The sequence below is a fragment of the Ailuropoda melanoleuca genome, chromosome 10 (assembly GCF_002007445.2).
Source record: "Ailuropoda melanoleuca isolate Jingjing chromosome 10, ASM200744v2, whole genome shotgun sequence".
Taxonomy (NCBI): domain Eukaryota; kingdom Metazoa; phylum Chordata; class Mammalia; order Carnivora; family Ursidae; genus Ailuropoda; species Ailuropoda melanoleuca.
The window spans coordinates 58,756,805-58,779,676 of record NC_048227.1 but is presented as its reverse complement, the minus strand read 5'-3'; the positions used below and the strand labels follow the sequence as shown (position 1 = coordinate 58,779,676).

The following is a 22,872-nucleotide window of genomic DNA, read 5'->3' as shown; positions in this document are numbered from 1 at the left end:
GGCCTGATTTCAAAACACATTACAAAGCTAGAGTAATCAAAAGAGCGTGGTACTGACATACAGACAGACATATAGAGCAATGAAATAGAACAGAAGCCCAGAAATAAACCTTCACGCATATAGCCAAATGATGGACAAGGGTGCCAGGAATGTTCAATGAGGAAGTGACTGCACTTCAACAAATGATGCTGGGAAAAGTAGATATCCACATGCAAAGGAATGAAGTTAATACCCTTACTTACATCACACGCAAAGATTAACTAAAATGGATTGCAGGCCTAAATGTAAGAACTGAAACTATAAAATTCCTAGGAGAAAACAGGGGAAAAGCCTCAGGACATTGGATGTGTCAGTGATTTTTTGGATATAACACCAAAAGCAAAAGTAAAAAAAACCCTAGAACTACAACAAACTTAAAAACTCTGTGCATCGATGGGGTGCCCGATTGGCTCAGTTGCTAGAACGTGCAACTCTTAATCTCGGGGTCATGAGTTCGAGCCCCATGTTGGGCATAGAGATTACTTTAAAACAAAACCCAAAAAACCTTCCGTGCATCAAAGGGCACAATCAACAGAGTGAAAAGGCAACCTATGGAATGGGAGAAAATATTTGCAGATCATATACCTACCTGATAAGGGGTTAATACCCTGAATACATAAAGAACTCCTTCAATTTAACAACAACAAAAAACCCAAATAGACCAACTAAAAAAATGGGCAAAGGACTTGCAAGGACATTAATCCAGGGATGATATACAAATGGCCAACACACATATGAAAAGATATTCAACATCACTAATTATTAGAGAAATACAAATCAAAATCACAATGAGCTATCCCTTCACACCCCTTACGATGGCTACTATAAAAAACTTAACAGGTGTTGGCAAAGATGTGAAGAAATTCGAACCTCTGCGCACTGTTGGTGGTAATGTAAGACAGTGCAGCCTCAATGAGAAACAGTTCAGATATTCCCCCCAAAATTAAAAGCAGAACTACTCTATGATCCAGTAATTCCACTTCTGGATGTATACCCAAAAGAACTGAAAGCAGGATTTCAAAGAGCTATTTACACAGCCATGTTCAAAGCAGGATAATTCACCATAGCCATGACCTAGAAGCAAACCAAATGCCCATTGACAGATGACTGGATAAACAAAATATGGGATCTGCATAAAGGAAATATTACTCAGCTTTAAAAAGGAAGAACGTCCTGTCACATTCTTCAACATGGACAAACTTGGAGGACATTATGCTAAGTGAAATAAGCCAGTACAAAAAGAGAAATACTGTATGATTCCACTTATGTGAGGTATCTGAACTAATCAAATTCACAAAGTAGAATGGCGGTTGCTAGGAGCTGGGGCGGTGGGAAGAGGATATGGGGATTTTTTTTTTTTTAACAGATACAGAGTTTAAGTTTTACAAAACGAAAAAGTTCTAGAGTTCTGTTGCAGAGCAATGTGAATATACCTAACATTATTGAACTGTACACTTCAAAATAGTATGGTCAATGTATGTTACAGGTTGTTTTTTTTTTTTTTAATCACTTTTTTAAAAAGGCTGGGGCTCCTGGCTGGCTCAGTCAGTAGAACATGTGACTCTTGATCCCAGGGTTGTGAGTTCGAGCTTCATGTTCAATGTAGAGATCACTTGAAAAATAAAATCTTTTAAAAAGGGGCGGGGGGAAGGTAGATGGCTCCAAAAGGTCCAGCTTGCATAGGAGTCCGAAGGTGAGGAGTTTACATGAAGGAGAACAGGTAGTGGTACTCTTACCATGAGTTATTATATTAGTTATAAATACTGAGGGGGCTGTTTGGGGGGGGAATAGTTTCATCTTTTTCACTGGAAGTAGAACATATAGCCTGCTATGGATAAAAAAAATTTTTAAAGACTTAGATCCTTAAATCGTTTTGACATGAGCCCATCACACTATACAATAAGGCGTGTCCCCAGGGGATTTTGCTGAGCCCTCGCCAGAGACAAGCCCCAGACTAGAAGGGCCCTAGGAAGGTCTATTTCTTCCTGGAAATGTAGGTATTTTCTAATGGTCTCTGAAAGCCATCCAGTCTGGGGTACCTGCTTTCTTCCCATTACTCTTGGCATTTTGGAGGGTGAGGAGCCATTGATAACAGCTTTTCTCCAAGCCGAACAGTACATCTACTTTTATTTCCAAATCTTCACTTGGCTAAAATGGGATAATGGTAATCTCAGTTTCTTTGGCTTTCGTCATTTATTCAAAGGCCAAACTTACCCTGCAAAGAATGGCAAACTAATAAGCTAATTACCATCATAATGTTACCATTTATTGAGCACCTACTAACCACATCAGACACTGTGCTAGGCAATTTGCCCATTTAATGTTCCCCCCCCAAACTGAACTATAATAAAATATTCCCATTTTACAGTTGAAGCTAAAGAAATTAAATTGCTTGCCCAAGTCTGAAGCAGGAGATAGTGAGGATTCAAACTGAGATCTGCCATATAGCTAAGCCTAGACCCTTTCTAGGACATTGTATCACCTCCCTACTCACAGAAAGTTACAATTAGAAGGACTGTCTGGTCTCGTCCTTTTATTTCAAATGAGAAGAAAGAGGTAAAATACTCTTTTTTCCATCTATTTTCCTTATTTAATAAAGAGTAGATTGTCCAAAGTAGTCTTTTCTATATGTTTCTGCTTACTCTTGCTCTTAATAGAAGAGCCAGAAAAATCCTAGTACCTAACCAGAAAATTATTATTAGAGGTTACAAGAATCAGTAATGTTAATGAAGGAATGTGTTCCTCATAGTGTTGACCACCACTCTTCCTATATGCAAAAATCTAATTTCTTCATTGCACAGTTCATTTAACTACTGAGCGGACAAACGCTTAAATTCCAGAATTGTTAAATCGGGATTTTAAGATTAGAATTGAAGTAGTGAATAGAGAACAGAAGAAAAAGTCATTTACTTAGAAAAACCATGGATATATTTTCATCTTACATTTCTCACAGCAGAAAGTACACTTATATTCATTTTTCCATAATACCTAATGAGAATAAAAGCTTATTTCTTTTAAAATCCTTAGACTACTCCCTAAAATCAGTATTTGAAGAACTTTCAATATTTGTCACTACCGAAAAACAAATGTCCGTGTCTGTTACCACTGCTTAAGAATGAAGGAGACCTGACTTCCTGCTCCTGTTGTTAAATCTGCATCGTGTTAGAAAGAAGGAATAGGCAGGGGTTCCAGGAAGGTGTGATGACTCTGAATTCGGTTTAGAAGCTGCTGTGCCACAGGCTTGAATTCTGTTTCCCACTGGAGTTTGTGATAGTTTCTTAGGTCTTGGTCAAAACTGCCATCCAGGGCTAGCTCTTCATCTGTATTGGAAAAATTAAAATTACAGCAATTATTTGGAAATGTAATCCTATTGGATAAAGTTTAATTTTTGTTGGCAGAAGTTAAACTCATCCTGGGTCATCTCTGATTCCAATACGACACACGGATACGCTTTGGGGATTAAGATTTTTTTTACAGAAGTAGTTCTTTACTGTCTTTGGTGCTTTAAACTAGACTTATTTAAAAATATTCATAATCTCTTAATAAAAAGGATAATAATCTTCTCAAAAGAAAAAAATCCTAGGTTGAAATGAGCTCTTATTTCAACTAATCCCAAAATGTTTCTATGTAAGTCCGCATCCTGAAGTCAGATCACAATTTCTCAGAAGAGACAAAATATTAATAGTTACTTCCTTATCTGCACATTAGAAAAGTTAATTACTTTAGCGATTGGCAGATATAAAAGGAATCGGGAAGTCTTTGGGGGAAAGTAGCACAGTTGAATTTGACACTGTAAACTTGACTTTAAAGTCAATTTTGCTGGCTTCAAAGTAGCCCCAACGTGCTGCTTTGAAAAGGCAATGCCCCATGCTCTTGCCAATAACAGTGAATAGGAGACTTTGAGAATCCCAAGGAGTATTAGAATCCCAAGTCACTCTATGTATAATGCAAAAAGCGCTAGTAAAGAAAAAAAAAGTGAAATTACAACCTTAATTTGCTTCTTAGTCCAAGGGCACCCTGAATTCTGCAAACATCATAAGTATATCCAATCCAAATAGGAAGATAAACGGCCACAGAGGTTTCTGTGCCAACCTGCCACACCATTTTTACCTGTTTATATTGGGCCTCACGCCCCATGTGAAGGACTTCAGGAAAATGCACCGGCCTGCCAGTCAGAAGATTGGCTCTGCCACTTCTGAGGTCTGTGGCAGAGGCGGACTTTGTAAGTGGGAACCACTAAGCCCAAAAGTGACCACAAATATTGCTACTTACATAACTAGCAAACTTTTTTCCATGGGGCCAATTAAAATCCCATTGTAAAATGCTTCATCACTGTTTACATCGAATTTTCTACACTGACTATCTTCCTTGACCCTGTGTACTTTGGCACCGTTGGTGTTAGCGTCGGCACTCAGAATAAGATAAGGGGGCCTGGAATCCCCGTTTGTACCCTCCCCTCCTCTTCTCCAACCAAGAGGACAGCTATGCAGCACTGAGATAAGTTCTGGACAGACACAAACACTTCAGCGAGGTGCTCCACGGAGGCCTGTGAGCAAACCTGGATCTCCCCACCCACACGCTAACCAGGGCCTTGAGAGGACAATGCAGGTGGCTTCTGGTGCCTCAGAGCCCTTCCCACCGGGCTACTTCCAGACAAGAGCAGCCTGAGACACAGCACTTTCAGATTTCTAGATCATCTTCTGACTCACTCTTTTCCAGGTTTTCTGAGCACACACTTCTATTAAACAATGAATTCTCTTATTTTATGCCCTTTTTTCCCCAAGAGGTTTAGGGCCAACAGCTCCCCAGGCACTGGGCGTTTCCCCTGCCCCGGGGCTTTGGTTGGATTTAGTAGGTTTAGCAAATCTCGAGTTGGGTGTTTTGGGGCTTTTTTCAATCTAAGGTCAAGACTAATATTACTTTTCTTGAGGTTTGGCCTCGGATTAGTTAATCCACACTCAGACCCTATTAATTTGTAAATCGGGTTAGACACCATAACAAAAGTGGCCAAATAGCTACAGGGAAGAGAAAAGCAGTCTGTGGTTTGAAAGTCAGTACAGCAAATACCTAAGAAAGTGCCCCTCTGACGGCTCAGTATTACATTTTGGAACTTTACTGCCAAGAATGCCAGAGGTGAATTCAAGAACTATTTATTGACATCTGTGATTTTCAAACTCTTGACTGTGACCTAAAAAATACATATGTCATGACTGGACATTGAGACTTACCAACTTATGTATAAGTCACTGTTTCACAATAGTATACTTAGCTTTACCACATTTGCTATATTCTGATATTTTCTTCCTTTGCTACCTCGTTTTTTAAGGATGCTGGACACGTGTGAAGAGCACGGATTGAGATAACCAAACATTCTAAAGCTTTCTTCGTGCAAAGCACACTTCTAATACTAGAACTTAAGGCAAGGTACTCAAAAGGTATAGAAAGAGGTAAGGAACTCAAAACGCTAAATTTCTTGGTGATCATTACATCAACATCTCTAACATAGTTTCAGTATTCTGCGGTATCAGCAAAAGCTTGTCCTGCTCACTGCGCTATCTTGCAGCTTGCGGTTGGCACCAGGCAGCTACTGAGGGTTTAATTATTGCCCTATTATAAGGCACAGTCCTCACGGTCCATGCTGTTTGGCGTGGGCTTATTAATGCAATTTTCTTTCTTTTTTTTTTTTTTTAGAAATTTAAGTCATCTCTACACCCAATATGGGGCTCGAACTCACAACCCCGAGATCAAGAGTTGGATGCTCCACCGACTGAGCCAGCCGGGTGCCCCTTTAACGTGATCCTTTAACTTGAACATTGGGCCCCACGCTACCCCTTGTCTCGTAATGTAGGTGCTAAGTGGCATATACTATAGTGAACAAAACACAACCTGTGTACTTTACGTTCACAATACACGCTCTGATCACCAGTTGCCAGCTCCTGTGAGAGCAGCTCAGGGTAGACTAGGGCGCCAGGGTACAGCACTTAAGAACTTCAACATAAATACACGGCTAATGAGTTTGTAAGAAGTGACTGCAATCATCGGGAAGTTTTAGACAACATATGTTTTAAGCCACTTTCCAAAAAGAAAGTCAGCCTCCCAATGTCCCAACCATGTGGAGGACCATTAGTTTCTCCTTCCACCGCCCCCCATCCGCCTCAGTCACCCAGCAAGAAAAACTCAAATAACTTATGTTTCTATATTGATTGCCTTGTCGTCATCTCCAAAAACAGTGCTCACGCTTCAGCATGGGGCTCTGTGACATAATGGCTCAACCTGTTTCCCAAATGAGTGGCTTTTTAGCTGTCTTTGTGAAAGGATGGAAATTCAAGCCCACTCTCACCCCCATATCCATAGGGCTTGCTGCTGTCCGACTGGTCAGACACAGCTGCAACCCTGTCAGAAGTAAGGGTCTGTGGAGGGAGAAACCAGGAAATGGCCCAGTCCTGAGGGTTTGTAAGGAAGGCCTTTGATCATGTGAGAAATCCCTGACACACGGTGCTGGTTACTTGGCTCCCTAATCAACTGGCTTTATTTTTGTTATCCATGCCACAGTTCCCTTCCAGGGGTTGGCGTGGGGATTTAGAAAGTTAGCCACTCCACAGGCATCTATCAAGGACCTCCTTCATAGGCGGCAATATCCTTTCCCTAACGTGGCTCAACTGGAGTGGGGAAACAAGATAAAAGTTACAAATCAAGAACACAGGAGACGTTACACCGTTCATGATTGCTATTTAAGAAGTACAGATTTCCTATGACTAGACCGCGGACTTGGAAAGGGTTGTGAGAAGGGTCTGCCGGGATAGGCAGCACCTGGTTAGGCAGGTTAGGGGTACGGCACACGCAAAGGCTCGGTGGTTGGGGAAGCACAAGGAGAGGCCGACCTGGTCCTAAGGGAAGGCCGAGGGAGCGGGGAGCAGCCACTAGGCCTACTAGAATGAAACACCTGCCAGGTTCTGTACCTGCTGAGAAGCTGGCCATGCCCACACCAGCTTCCAAGGGGCCCTTGTAGCCCGTGGGCCCACCATTTTGTTATTTATGGTTGGCTCCTCCAGACCTAAGTGCCCAAGGAAGCCAGGGCTAGCCTGCGGTGGAAGCAGCTGCTGCCTAAGCCCCGAAGGCCCTATAGCCCAAGGGAGTGATGCACAGACCAATTACACCTCTTCCCCAAATGGGAGACGAATAGAAAGGTGAGCCAACAGCGGAGGAGTGTCACGCTGAGGGCAGCAAGAAGCCCCCCTGAGATAGCTGAAGTCAGGACCAAGTGGGAGCTTACAAGCCCCCCTGAGATAGCTGAAGTCAGGACCAAGCGGGAGCTTACAAGCCCCCCTGAGATAGCTGAAGTCAGGACCAAGCGGGAGCTTACAGGCACTTCTTGCATAACAGCAGGGACAGAGCAGAGCTGCGTCCCCAGCAGGGTGGAGCGGATGATGGCCTGCTGCTGAAGCGGTCCGTCAGGGACTCCGGTTTCATCTGAAACGACTGTCCAGGTCCTGAGTGCCTCTCCAGGAGGTTTTGGGTGATGTGCCCCCTTTCCTTAAAGTCCTTCCTTAACCAGGGCAGGGGTTCTCAAGCCTGGCTGCCTAGCAAACTCAGCTGGGGAACTTTGGGGAAAAAATGCAGATAATGGGCCTCACCCCCAAGTTCCTTAAATCAGAATTTCTGGGGATGGGGTCAGGATAAGTGTGTGTTTTTTAAATTCCACACCTGATTCCAATGTTCCGCCACACTTGAGAGCTGAATTAAGACAAGCTGAGCGCAGACTTCAGCTCCTGGCACCTGAGAGCTCAGCATTCCCAGAGCACACCATGAACCTCAATAATTGAAAATTGTGTTTTTTCTTACTCCTACACACACACACACACACACACACACACACTTTTACCAGGAGAAAGCAAATTTCACATCAACTTAGCAATCCTGAGCCTTTCAGATAACTTCTGGTTCTGAGTTCCTGTTTAATAACACTGTTAACAACACTTAGAATTTACAAAGCACCTTCACGGCCCTGTTTTGAGGACCTGCTGTGTGGCCGGTGCTCTGCCAAGCTCTCTGCACACGTCTCCTCCTTTACGGCGCTAATAACTCTGCAAAGTGCCCATCAATTGCCCCTAGCTTAGAGACGAGAAAATACAAATTCAGGGAGGTTAAGCACAACGTCAAAAACTTAGAAGTGACAAAAGCAAGGTTTTAAACTCCAAACTGGTCTTTTCATGACACGCTCTGTTTGATCTTCACTACTCCCTGCAGCACGGCAGGGTTACCATGTCCCCATCGTACAGACGGGAAGACAGGTGCTGAAATTCTCTTGTCGAATCACAACATAAGAGAACATGGGGATTTGAATCCATGACTGCTGAGTCACACTGGGCCTTTCCACGTGGCCTTGCTGATCCAACACAGTGGCTGGGTAATGGCAGGCACATTGCCTCCGTTTGGGGGAAAGGATTGTTGAAAACACTCATTTACTTACTCAAATCATTGTTTTTAGACCTAACCCAGGACCAAAAAAAAAAAAAAAAAAAAAAAATCTCCAAAAAACCTTTTTTTAAATGTAAGGAACTATCCTCTTTCCATTGGTTTCTATCAGTGATTTCCTTCCTTTCAATGGTCTGAACCCCACTGTAATGTCAAAATAGTTTCACAGACACCCTTCCACATTATAATTGATATAGCTATTAATTAAAACGTATAGCTGTGGAGGTACCTGCATGGCTCAGTCACTTAAGCTTCCCACTCTTTGCTTCAGCTCAGGTCATGATCTCAGGTTCGTGAGATCAAGCCCCGCGTGGGGCTCTAGGCTCAGGGGGGAGTCTAAGATTCTCTCTCTTCCCCTCTCCCTCTGTCCCTCCTCACCCCCGGTGCTCTCACTCTCTCTCAAAATGAATAAGTAAATCTTTAAAATAAAATGTATAGATACATTAAAACCATGACTTAATTCAGAAGAGCTTTCAGCCATATTTCTCAATTACAACATCTATATATTTTTAAACAGCAATAATTTATGCTGAGATCTTTGATTCAGGCAGTCTATAAAAAAATGCAAAAAAAGAAAAGAAAAAGCGACAGAAATCATGACAGTATCCAATGAGTTAAAAGTCCTTGTGCCCCCACTGTAAATAACATTCAGCCTCTTCCAGATACTTCCAAATTTACACAGCTACTCAAACACATACCAATCTTTATTCATGCAGGTCAGAGAAAAAAACAATTCTCTTACTCTGATAAAACTCACGGACTCACAGTCAGAAGTTATACGCAAGTAATGAATCATGGAACTTTACATTGAAAACTAGGGATGTACTATATGGTGACTAACAATATAATAAAAAAATTATTAAAAAAAAAGAAGTCTTACCTAAAAATGATGGCAGCAGGACTAAGAGTGTGTTGGTGTCTTCATCTCCAAAACATGATGAAGCATTGGTGATATTTTCACTGAAGTTCCATAAAGTTTTGCAAACCAAGCAGGCCAGCTGCCAATCGGTAGGACCAAAATGTCTTAAACAATCCACCAACCTGAGTTTTTAAAAAGTCAAATTGAGAAGTCATTAAGGTCAGAATCTCTTTAATTTTCATATTTTTAGCATAATGATGATTATCCTTCCGTATTATTTAATATGTATTATATGTAATTTGGTGATTATTTTTAAGCATTTCACATCTACAAACTTAAGTAGCTACAAAGTAGCAATAACCTACTTCTGAATTATTTTAAGAGTCTTAGTTTGGCGGTTCCAAACGCTGAAATACCTCCACCCTGGGAGAATGACAAGAGGGGCCCAAGCTCCCTGGGGAACTATGAGAAAGTCGGGACTCCATGCCTTGAAACTTACTTTTTAATGCCACCTCCTTCTTTTAGGATGACACGCTTGTCTTTATCCACAGTGAGATTTAGGAGAACGCCACAGGCAGAAAAGCAAACATCCTGATGCTCGGCATCCAGCAGAGCGATCATGAACTTATGTACTGGGAGGGTAGAGAAAAAACGCGGACCGATAAAGCTCAGGGTTCCCAGCTGTGCCTCAGTTTACAAATGGCAAAGGGGGAAATGGGGAGTGGCTTACAGAACTGGAAACTGCTAGGGGGCTTAATCCATTCTTCCGAAGGCTTTCGCCATGCCCAGCTGCGGGCCCGCCAACACCCGCTGCACTAGAACCTGCCCCCGCCCCAGGTCCTCGGTCCCCAGGTAGTGCTGTATCTGACCCAGGCAGCAGCTCCCTCTCCAGGGCACTGATACAGTCCCTTCTCATAGAAAAGGGGAAAAAAATCTTGGGTCCAACCACACAGGTGACATTCATCTCTAACATCTGATTCTTCTCAAAGGCCCTTTTGAACCTTCACCAGCAATTTTCTTTAAATACACAACCCTGGGGCAGGAGAGTAGGCTCCGGTTGAGATCTTCTCTAAAGTCTTCCAGGGTTTGTAAGAGAAGACATGCTCAGGGGGCTGGAAAGCAGCCCGTAGCAAGGTAGGACTTCCAGGGTAGGGGGCAGCTCAGGGCAAGACAGGCCCCCCACCTTTGGGAACCACTTTCCTTTACTTCCAGGAAATGGAACTCTTCGTCCTGTTTTCTTCACACCCCCAGCAGGGGCAGGGCAAAGGGCTGGGGGAGGCTGGATAAAAGTGTGTGCTCTGGGGCTCCTGGGTAGCGCAGTCGTAAAGCGTCTGCCTTCGGCTCAGGGCGTGATCCCGGCATTCTGGGATCGAGCCCCACATCAGGCTCCTCCACTGGGAGCCTGCTTCTTCCTCTCCCACTCCCCCTGCTGTGTTCCCTCTCTCGCTGGCTGTCTCTCTGTCACATAAATAAATAAAATCTTTAAAAAAAAAAAAGTGTGCTCTGCCTCCTCCTGTTCTCCCCCACACCTGACAGGTGGCCATCCTGCTCTGACTAAGCTCCCACGGGTGGGTCACATATGTGTGTGTGTTTCAGAGTCTAAAGAATGGGGGCTCCTGGGTGGCTCAGTTGGTAAAGCGTCTGCCTTCAGCTTAGGTCGTGATCCTGTGGGGGGGGGCATCCAGAGATCGATCATAAACAATACTCGTGATTGTTATGCATGTTCTAAAACCTATTTAATGGCACTATTCTTTATATACCCTCCTATCACTAGCTCTTCGCTACTGTATTACATGTCTGAGGCTGATTCATGTTGATCCATGAAAATCTAGTTCACTTATTTTAATTGATGTAGAACTTTTTTTTTTTTTAAGTAGACCCCACTGCCCAGTGTGGCGCTCAAGGCAGGGCTTGAACTCATGACCCTGATGAGATCAAGACCTGAGCTGAGATTAAGAGTTGGATGCTTAACCAACTGAGCCCCCCAGGCACCCCAATATAGAACTTTTTGTTGCATGAATGTCAGAATGTATTTTACACTTAGGATTTTTCCATTTTTTGCTATTACAAGTCATACTGTTATGGACGTTCTAGTACATGAAGGAGAATGTCTCTTGAGTCCATTCTCAGGGACAATAGTGATGACTATAGATTACTTGTTTCCCTTAAACACACACACACACACACACACACACACACACACACACACACACCGTCTCAGAGCTCTGAAGACCACTCACAAAGGAGAGAGGAACAGTGAGAACACTGCCCAGATCTATCTTGGCATACCGAGCTGAAGGCCTTAAGTTCAGATGGAACAGAATGTAAAGCACTACTCGTCCCAGAGCAGAAACAAGTATCACATTGTCATTACCCAAGCTCTAAAACTGCTTAGCTGTTTATTGGCAAGAAGAACATGTTTATGAACATTAAGTGCCATTAACTCACCATTTTTCTGCACAATGAAATCGCAGATGTCATGGTCCTGGGAGAGGTTTCCAAAAACACGCACAGCCTCTAGGATTCCATCCATATTATTACTCACAAGAAGCTTTATGAGCACTGGGTTTGGGGACCAGAGAAAGAAAATCAGTGAATTTAACCTTTAATGTAAAGGCTACCAGACACCAGCATCGTACTAAATACCGATAACTCAAAAATCTTAAAGAGACAATAAAATACAAAGTATAAGGGACTTTAGCAAGAACTAAGACCCTAATTTTCCCCCATATTCTGATTTCTTAGGAACAAATCAGGCTCTTTGATATTTGTACAAGAAATCAGAAAATATGAATGACACCAGTTCTATGTTCCATTAATAAAGTCAAAGTCTTAAACATTCATCTACCCAAACCCAGTTCTGAACCTTACATTCAGCAATATATAGCTTTTTGTCTTGAATTACAGAATTCTTCACTTGATAGTAAGATAAGTTGTTGATTGTGGCCGTAGTATTGATCACCAACTCCTCACAATCCTCAATTGACTTGTATTCTGAAAGAAGAGTAAGGAGAAGAGTAGAGTATGGAAGACTCATTGCTGGGGCAGAAATATGACCTCCTAACTGCCCCAAAGCAGAGCCAGGGCCAAGCCGTTGTCCCAGACGAGGTCTGTGCAAGGGCACTATTTGCTGCTTTACCTCCCAGGACTCTTCCTGCAGGGAAATGCACCAAACACAGGAGACCACTCTTGACCAACTTCTAGAACACTCTAAGCTCAATCCCTCCCCTCAGGGGTTCTGGAAAAACTGGGCTGATGTAGGCCCTGTGACTGTAGTCAAGTGAGGGCGCCAACACACTGGCAAGCCGAGCTGTGTCTCATCCCCACCGGTTTCCGGGGTTCCTCGGCTCTCCTGGGGGCTCCACCCTGGGAATGTGTGCCTCACACCTCCACCTGTCAGCAGAGTGACCCTGAGGGCATAATATCTCCATAACTCCTACCCATGCTGCCCTCCAAACACAGAATCTGATCACTTTTCACCTCCTCTACTACCTTTTAGCCCATCCCTCACCTCTTAACTGGCTTTTTGTCTTCCAGCTTCCTCCCTGAGTCTATCCTTAACACGGCCATCCTTTCAAAGTAAGTCAGCCAACATCACTTGTCCTACTTGGGCCTCAGGCTCCCTGGGCGGCCCCAGTTCTTTCTATTGTGGGGGGTGGGGCCCAGAGGGAGAGGAAGAGCAAGGATCTCGAGCAGGCTCTACGTCGATCTCACGACCCCGAGATCATGACCTGAGCTGAAATCAAGAGTTGGATGCTTAACTGACTGAGCCACCCAGGCGCCCCTGGGCAGCCCCAGTTCTAACATCTCAGGCCTCATTTGCTGTTCTAGCCCTTAGGTCCCCAGTGCCAACCACACTGGTCTTGCCTCCCCCGCTTTTTTAAATATATCAGCATGATCCTGCCTGAACCTTTGCACTGCTATTCCCTTCTAGAATATACTCTGTTTCCAGTTATCCACGTGGTTCACCCCTCACATCCTTCAGGTTGTTGCTTAGATGTCACTTTATTGAACATAGTTTCCTTAACTTTCCTATATAAAATAGCATCCATTACTCTCTTCCCCCAACCCTATTTTTATCTGCTCCATAGCACGCGTAATCATCTGACCTGTTATGTGTTTAACGTTTATCTTCTAGTCCTAAAATGCAAGCTCTATGAGACTAGGGATCTGTCTGTTTTATTTATTGTTGCGTTCTCAGCAGCTAGAACTGGGTCTGGCACATAGGGGGCTCAATAGATAGTGGCTGAATGCAGCAACAAGTGAAGGATTGAACTCTTACTCAGCATGTGAGACCCTTAGTAATTCTGCCCCTGCCTTCCACTCAGCCTCCAGACTCATCTCCCAGCAGATGCAGAAATGCCAGTGAGGAGCCCAATTCCCCCACCCCCAGACTGATGACACGAGACCTTGGGCAGTGTTCGGGGACCTGGTTTTTTTCTCTTGCCTTGGAAGGAGAATTCATTAGCTCTCTAGGAAAGGAAAGGGTAGCTCTTCTGTGTCACCACCTTTCCTGTAGCGTCTGGGATCTAGGGCAAGAGGGTAGGTACTCACAGCTACCAGGCATCTATCACAGCAGCACCAAGCGCCGTATGCGCACTTAGCCCCACAAAATTAAATGACGAATAATGCTTTAAATGCACTTACGAGCATTCGGACCCAGCATAATTCATACTCTGAAGGTCCATCTGTGTCAACTCAAGTGCCCTAACAAAGTACTACAGATTTGGGGCTTACAAAGCAGAAATTTCTTTTCTCACAGTTCTGGAGGTTGGAAGTCTGGGATCAGGACTCCAGCATGGTTGGGTTCTGGTGAGAACACTTCCCGGCTTGCAGAGGGCCTCCTTCTTGCTGTCGCCTCACATGGTGGAGAGAAAGCAAGAGCAAGCTCCCTGGCGTCTCTTCTTATAAGGACACCAATCCCACCATAAGCACCCTAGCTTCACGACCTTGTCTACCCCTGATTATCTCCCAAAGGCTCCACCTCCAAATACCTTCACACTAAGGGTTAGGGGTTCAACATATGAAGCTGGGGAGTGGAGGATACAATTTAGTCCATATTAACCTCCTAATATCTCATTTTACATGTGAGAACACTGAGGCTGACTCGGAGCTCCTAGAAAGCAGACACTACATGTTTTTAAACCTTGTGATGCACTGAATGTCTGTGTTCCTCTCCAAATTCATATGTACAAACCCCAGTGTGAAGTCACCCCCAGTGTGACCGAATCTGGAGCTAGGGCCTGAGGGGAGGCGATGAGGGGTTAAACGAGTCATCAGGAGGGGGCCCTCATCCAGTAGGGCTGCTGCCCTCATAAGAGGGGGAAAGCAGCATCTACAAGACAGAAAGAGCATCCTTGCCAGACACCAACCCTGCTGGCACTTGACCTTGGGTGTCCAGTCTCCAGAACTGTGATGTGAGAAAATAGATCTGTGGTTTAAGCCACCCTATCTGTGATAGTTTGTTATACAGGAGCCCGAGCAGACTAAGATAAACCTCCTTTAGCATAGGACTCAGTATGCACTAAGGACTCAATAATGGATCTTCATGAAGAGCAGGGGGCAAAGTTCAAATGTCACCCCAAAACATCATTTTCATCAGGTATTAATGTTTCTTACAACAAGAAGATATTTCAGAGCCCGGTAAGTAGTAGCTAAGTTGATCTCTCTGTGCGGCAGTTGATTTCCCTGCTCACTGGTGGGCAGGGTGCCTGTGGGAAATGACAAGGCCTGAACAGCGGAGGGGCATGTTAGAGACTGAACTACGCCCTCCCCAAATTCATATGTTGAAGACTTAATGTAACTGTATTTGGAAATACAACTTTTAAGGGGTAATTATGATTACATGAGGTCATAAGGGTGGAATTCTTATCCAATAGGGTTGGTGGCTTTTATCAGAAGAGGAAGGAGGATGCCTGGGGGACTCAGCTGAAGCGTCTGCCTTCAGCTCAGGTCATGATCCCAGGGTCCTGGGATGCAGTCCCCCATCGGGCTCCTTGCTCAGTCTGCTTCTCCTTCTCCCTCTGTCTGCTGCCCACCCCCCCACTTGTGTGTGTGCGCGCTCTCTAACAAATAAATAAAATTTAAAAATAAATTTAAAAATAAATTTTAAAAAAAGAGGGAGAGAGAGAGTGCATGCTCTCCAAGTGCACATGCCAGCAGAGATTGTGTGCGGCCACAGCGAGAAGGCAGCCATCCTCAAGCCAACAAGACAGACCTCCCCAGAACGCAGCCATGATGTCAGCCTGATCTCAGACTTCCGGTCTCCAGAGTGTGAGGAAATAAATCTGTTGTTGAAGTTACCCAGTCTATGCTATTTTGTCATGGCAGCCCTAGCCGACTGGGATGGGTGTTGGTACCACGAAGTGGGCTGCTGCTGTAACAAGTCCCTAAAAGTGTGGCAGCAGCTTTGGAACTGGGGAATGGGGGAAGCTGGAGGAGTCTGATGTACATGCTAGAAATATGAAATTTTAGAGACAATTCAGGTGAGGGCTTAGAAAAAAAAGAGAGCAGGAGAGAAAGCTTCCATCTTCTTAGGGAACACATCCATAGTCATGAACAGAATGTTGGTAGAAATATGGACATAAAGGCCACTCTGGTGAGGTCTCAGATGGAAATGAGGAACAGCTTACTGGAAACTGCAGGAAATGTGATCGTTGTAAGGTGGCAAAGAACTTGGCTGAACTATGCGTCTAGCGTTTTGTGAAAGTTAGAATTTGCAAGCAACAATATTGGGTATTTAGCTGAGATTTCTAAGCAAAAGTGTTTGAGGTGTGGCTTGGCTTCTCCTGACACTATAGTAAAATATGAGGAGAGAGATGAATTGAAGAAAGAATTGTTTTTTGGGTTTTTTTTTTCAAAGATTTTTAAAATTTATTTATTTGATAGAGAGAGAGAGACAGCCAGTGAGAGAAGGAACACAGGCAGGGGGAGTGGGAGAGGAAGAAGCAGGCTCCCAGCAGAGGAGCCTGATGTGGGGCTCGATCCCAGGACTCTGGGATCACGCCCTGAACCAAAGGCAGACGCTTAATGACTAAGCCACCCAGGCGCCCCTGAAGAAAGAATCGTTAAGCAAAAGGAACTGGAACCTGAAGATCTGGAAAATTTTCAGTCTACCCTATGGCAAAAAGTGAGAAAGCATGTGCTAGAGAGAACCAAGCGTGCATTTGGAATATCATTCAATACAGAGTTTCTGTGATTCTATGAGCAGAAACACTGCCAGTTTGAACGGAAAGCTCTGAGACAGGAAGGCTATCCTTGCGTGTACAGATCAGGAGAAGAGAGCTATTGAGCTGTGAGGGGGCATTATTTTTACAGAGGAGTGGAAATGACCCCAAAGGTGAGTGAGAGATCACCAGGGCCACCGCCTCGGTTTCAACAGGCCAGACATTTCCCCCCCCCGCCGGCGCCCCACAAGCCCTGAGGACAAGACCAACCTGCAGAGCCCCGGCACCCTAACTGACAGAGAGGTGGAAGCCAGACCACTGCCCCAGTGGGTCGATCAGGAAGGCAGAGCACTGAACCAAAGACGATTGCTTTCAAGTCTTAAAATAAGGTGGAATTCACCTTGCTAGCTTGTAGACTTGCCTGGGAAGTGCCACCTTTTCCTTTTTCCCTCTTTCTCCCTTTGGAATGGGAATGTCTATCCTAGGGCTGCCCCACCCCTGTATTTCGGAAGCATGTAATCTGTCCGGTTTCACAGGTTCACAGGAGAGGAATTCTTCCTCAGGATGTATGGTATCTTGAGTCTCACAGTATCTGATTTAGATGATATTTCAATGAGATGTTGATCCTTAAACTTTAGAGTTGATGCTGGAATGAGTTAAAATTTTTGAAGCTATTGAGATGGAATAAGTGTGTTTTGCATGTGAGAAGGACATGAATTTGGGGGGGGGCAGGAGCAGAATATTATTGACTGAATTGTGTCCCCTCCCCCAAATTCATTTGTGGAAGCCCTAACCTCCAACGTGATTGTAACTGGGGACAGGGGTTTTAGGGGGGAAAGTTAGATGAGGTGGTCAGGGTAGAGTTCTTATCCGATAGAACTGGTGGTCTTAGAAGAAGAGAAAGAGAGAGAGAGACCAACCTCTCTCTCCCTGAGGGCACGCTCAGAGGAACCGCCATGTGATGACCTGGTGAGAAGGCAGCTGTCTGCAAGTCCAGAGGACAGCTCTCATCCCAGACCCCACTGGCCGGTCCCCGACCTTGGGCTTCCAGCCTCCAGAACCACGAGAAACAAATTTCTGTGGTTTAAGCCACCCAGTCTGTGGTAGTTTGTTATGGAACAGTGCAGTGGCGAATAACGGGGGGAAAGGGGACCTGAACAACTGGGGACCATAATTACAGATACTGTAAAAACCTGTAAAAGAAAAAGATACCCTCTCATCATGTGGACTAACCCAGGAAAAATTAAGGATTTTAAACTCTTTGTGCTTAGTTTGGCCAATTTCTGGCAAGTTGATCGGTACACTTTTTTTTTTTTAATTGTGATAAAATCCACAGACCATAAAATTCACCCTTTTCAAGGTGTATACTTCAGTGGGTTTTAGTAACTATTTTTTCTTTTTTTTCTTTCCTTTTCATACATATATATGTATATGTATGAAAAAATATATTTTAATATATTCTTTTAAATCTGGATTTTCAAATTTAAAACATATATGTATGTATACATATGTATACATTATAAATTTATAAAATTTAAAACATGTATATATATGTATACATACATATATATATGAATTACTTTGGGGGCAGTTCTGAACAGAAGAGGAATTTTCCTGCGTGCAGCTGAGAAGGCTCACTCAAGTGAGCCCATTGCGCCCCTGAAACCCTCACCGGGGCGGGGTGGGGGGGCGGGCGGCAGGGTGTCACGGGACTGCGCCCCCTGCAGGCAGCAGCCGGCCGGCGCGGGCCTTACCCAGCGTGGCGAGCAGCAGGCCCACGGCGCGCGGGCTGGCGGCCAGCGCTGGGCCGATGCCAGGGTGGATGGCTAAGTTGGCGAGCACGCGGGTCAGCTTGATGAGCACGTCCTCCGCCTGGGCCCGCGGCCTCGGCGCCTGGCGCTGCTCCGCTCCTGCCGCCCGCTTCTCCGCACACTGGTCCAGTTGGTAGAACGTATGGAACAATGACAGCAGGGTCGGGATGCTCCCTTTCTCTTTGGAAAACTGTTCGCGAGCCTGGTTATTTTTCGCTGTCAGGTTGCCGAGGATAAAGACAATACGGACGACTAAATCCTGCAGTAAAGGGAAGACGGTTACAAGTGCACAGGGGCCGGGAAGAGTCGTGCAAAAGAGTACAGTATTTAATTTATTCACGAGTTAATTAATAGTAGAATGGAACACATCTGGCTTCTACTAACTTGTCTAGCATTTGATTCCCAAGATTGGTGCAAATTGACGGAGGAGATTAAAAGCATTTGGCAACAATGAAAGAATACAAACTGAGGGATGCTATTAGCAAGGGCTATTAACTTCAGATCCTTCATCTGAAATTCTGGCTGGCCTTTTTTTTTTTTTTTTTAATCCCCCAGAGAACAATTAGTTGAGTGGGATAAGATTACTGACAAGGTGTTATGTAAATCTAAGTTATGACACTAACAGGTTTCTTGAACACCCAATTCTTTCCCCAAGAGTCCACCTCCTGGGGCGCCTGGGTGGCACAGCGGTTGAGCGTCTGCCTTCGGCTCAGGGCGTGATCCCGGCGTTATGGGATCGAGCCCCACATCAGGCTCCTCCGCTATGAGCCTGCTTCTTCCTCTCCCACTCCCCCTGCTTGTGTTCTCTCTCTCGCTGGCTGTCTCTATCTCTGTCGAATAAATAAATAAAATCTTTGGAAAAAAAAAAAAGGTCCACCTCCGACTGAAGCATTGTGTTTCTAAATATCGGGTGTTCCCACAAGGGTTCCTCAGATTAAGGGAGGCTTCTCCAGCTGGGGCTCCGGAGACTTCTGAGGTAGGATAATCTTTGCTGTGGGGGCTGTGTTTAGCACCAGTATTCCTGGCCCCTACTAGAGATGCCAGTAGCGCCTCCCCAGAAGTCACGACCAAGAAGGTTTAACCATTTTTTTTAAGAAGGCTTCACACCCAACATGGGGCTTGAACTCACAACCCCGAGATCAAGAACTGCATGCTCTACCAGCTGAGCCAGGCAGGCGCCCCACAACCAAAAAGGTTTAAATGTCCTGGGGGCAAAATCACCCCCAGTTGAGAATCACTGTGTTACACAAATATACCACATTATTTTTTTTAAAAGATTTTATTTATTTATTTGACAGAGAGAGAGACAGCCAGCGAGAGAGGGAACACAAGCAGGGGGAGTGGGAGAGGAAGAAGCAGGCTCATAGCAGAGGAGCCTGATGTGGCTCGATCCCATAACGCCGGGATCACGCCCTGAGCCGAAGGCAGACGCTCAACCGCTGTGCCACCCAGGCACCCCAAATATACCACTTTAAAGCAGTTCTTTTCTTTCTCAACCAGGGTAGTGGTTACGTGGGTGACACCTTTATCATGATTTGCTAAATTGTGCTTGTGTGTTTTATGTACTTTCCTGCATATCAGCTATATTTCACAATAAATAAATGTTTCTAGAAATCCCAAGCTGAGAACAATTTACAACTAAACAGGATACAAAAACAACTCCGTTCTTAATTCTACAACAACAGACAAAGGAGTACAGTTGGCCTTCCCCCCTACCCACCGATGATGAGGGAATTCCTCTGGGAGGAAGAGACTTTAAAGGACACTCACGGAAGAGCTGTAACTGATCTGGGTGCTAACTCTCATTGTGCCAGGCGCTGTGCAATTTGACAGACAAGACACTGGGGTTTGTAGAAGCTGCCTTGTCACACAGCTAGTGAGGAGTGAGGCAGGGTTTGAACCCAGATTCCCCCTGAGCTGGAGTCCTTTCTATAGCCAAGCCCTGCCTCCCACAGGGCCTGTCCTGTAGGATCGCCTTTGCCTGGACTTTTGGAGAGCACTTAAGGAATTATCTCCTTTTAAAATGCAAATATGTGGGGTGCCTGGGTCCCTCAGCCTGTTAAGCCTCTGACTTTTGATTTTGGCTCAGGTCCTAATCTCAGGGTCTTGAGTTTGAACCCGGGAGTCGGGCTCTGCACTCAGCTCAGAGTCCGCTTGTCCCTCTCCCTTCTCCTCCCCACTTGCAGGCAGGCTCTCTCTCAAATAAATAAATTAAATCTTTCCCCAAAAAAGTAAATAAAAAATAAAATGCAAATATGTCACCAGGAGGGATTCCCAGTAAACCGGCTTTATCAGATCTGTAGTAATTAGCAGCCTTAACCAAAGGGGACAAAGGGCAAAGGCCTGGACCTGTTATAATGGGGAGCCAGGTCTAGCTGGGACCTGGGAGTGAGGGCGGGAAGCACAGGAACCGTGTGTGGCAGAGAGTGGAGGGTCACAGACAAAGGACAAGACTTCTGGATTTGCCTGGGGCTACTTGGCCAACACCGACTTGTTGCTGCTTGTTTTTGAAAGAAAAGTTTTCCCTGGCACTGGCCGAGAAGAAGCGAGGCCGCTGCTTGTGCAGCTGGGAACCATTTGTCAACATGAAGAAAGTCGGAGGCTAACACGCCAGCAAGTACTGGAGCTGGTCCAGGAGAGAGGTCACACTGGGAAACACCTCCGCTCAGCACGCAACCAATGGCAGCCAGTCATCCAGTTGGGAGAACCCGCTCCTGGGCTGCCGGGAGCCCGAATGCCAGTCCATAGATAAGTCTGAATGCTGGGGGCCTGGGAGAATACACTCACAGGAACAATATGAGACAAGGGGCTCTGAAAAGCTTCTAGTCTATTTGTGAAGACGAGGCTAACATATGTGGGATAAGAGCAAAGACGAAGAGGGCCAACCAGGAAGCCAGACACGGAAAGGGATTAGGATCCCCAGCTTGAGAGCCAGGCGGTCTGGTTCATACATGTGACTTCACTTAGCCTCTCCGTGCGTCCATTAACTCATTTGTAGAATGGAGAAAATACTGTATCGTGAGGGCAAACAGACAGAACGGGGAAAGCACAAATCATGAGGAATGATTCGGGCACTATCTGAACCATTTTCATGTACTATCAATAACACTTTAGTAGCATTAAACTGTGTAGGACAGACCCGATGGTCTTGGAGAAGTTTGTATGAAAGGATGCCCAGGGAACAGTAAGTGTGTGTGTGTGTGGGGGGGGTGGTCAGCAAAATTACCTCCAATGGATTTGAATTCCACCTTGAAAAAGGTGTGAAATACAGCTCTCTGGAGGGGAGGATAGGGTGGGTTGGCCAGTAGAAAGCAGTGGGTCTTGAGAAAGAGTACCTGGGACAGTCCCCTTCCTCGGAACTGGGGTCACTTTGTCTGTCTCTGATCACCAGATGGTTCCCTAAAAAAGCTGAAGTCTGTGGGTCTTACATCTAACACAAGCAACACAATTTCATTACAATACCCATCACTTCACGTAAAACCAGTGGTTACTTCACATAATTCCTAATAGCAGAGGCTCCTCCCTGGGTTCTGGAAGGAAAGCACGCCTCCACCCTGGCCACACCCAACAGAAGAACAGGACATTTTCCAAACCGGACAGAGGGTGTTTCTGAGAATTAGGTTCCTCAAAGGATATTCCATTTTATATTATCTAAGCTGAGGAACAGGAGCTTTTTGCATCAACTTTGGTGTATGATTTCTGATTAAAGGCACGCCACGTGAGTTCTACCTCTGAAAAATGAGTACCAGTCAGCCATGATGGTAGCAGCAGCAGCCATGAACACACATCATTTGTGATGAGCTAGGCACTGTTCCAAGCATTTAGATACACAAATTAATTCATTTAAAGTGATAACTTGTAGTCCTTTCATCTGAACACAGCTGTTCCAAGCTCTACAATCCAGGTGGTCACCTCCCTCCTGCACTTGACAGTAGCCCCGTCGATGTTTCTGGACTTGACACTGTTCCCCGGATAGTGTGCCTCTCCCATCTCCTCAGAAGCACGGTAAGCAAAACGGGGAAGACATTCTATGTGATTCTGAACGACTTCTTAACAAATTTAAAAAGGAGTTGTATTCTTTTTCCTAAGTCCTATCAGGCTACTCCGTTTACCCCGTAAAATGTCACAGCTGTCTTTGGAAGGATGCTGGACTATTTCTTCTCTCTTCTCCCTCTTCCCAGGCCTTGCTACTTCACCTCTGCCTCCCCGTGTTTGTTCTCCTCCTTCGTAGAACCAGCAGGTGTCTCGGGCCCTGTGCCGTCTCTGCCCATCATTGCTGACTTGCCAGGAGTATTCAGACCACATCATCCCAGGCTGGAGAAAAAGGCAGCTTTCCGTAGAGATCACTGTCCTTCCAAATTCAAAGGAACTCTGTCCACTGTCACATGTGGTCTAATCTGGGGGAGACTAAGTCCTGCTTTTCTCCTTTGAAAAATTCCCTCAGCCCCTTCAACTTCTAAAATTCTTTGATTGTAGTATCTGTGTGGACCCTAACATGGCACAGATTATCGAGCCCCGCGTG

The 22,872-nt window shown here is 45.1% G+C and overlaps 1 protein-coding gene across 3 annotated transcripts in view; it reads right to left on the bottom strand.

Annotated features, from left to right (window-relative positions):
• Positions 1-1,625: 1,625 nt before the first annotated feature.
• Positions 1,626-22,872, bottom strand: part of ARMC2 (armadillo repeat containing 2) — a 100,369-nt gene continuing 79,122 nt past the window's right edge. The window contains exons 11-16 of one of the 3 annotated variants that reach the window (XM_034668955.1): positions 18,294-18,609; positions 12,245-12,367; positions 11,822-11,935; positions 9,873-10,005; positions 9,395-9,555; positions 1,626-3,359 (exon numbers count right to left, since the gene is read on the bottom strand). In XM_034668955.1, the coding sequence (XP_034524846.1) occupies positions 3,202-3,359; positions 9,395-9,555; positions 9,873-10,005; positions 11,822-11,935; positions 12,245-12,367; positions 18,294-18,609 (1,005 nt within the window). In that variant the 3' untranslated portion in view covers positions 1,626-3,201. The remainder of the gene's footprint in view (positions 3,360-9,394; positions 9,556-9,872; positions 10,006-11,821; positions 11,936-12,244; positions 12,368-18,293; positions 18,610-22,872) is intronic. The other 2 variants (XM_034668953.1, XM_034668954.1) reach the window with 2 other exon arrangements.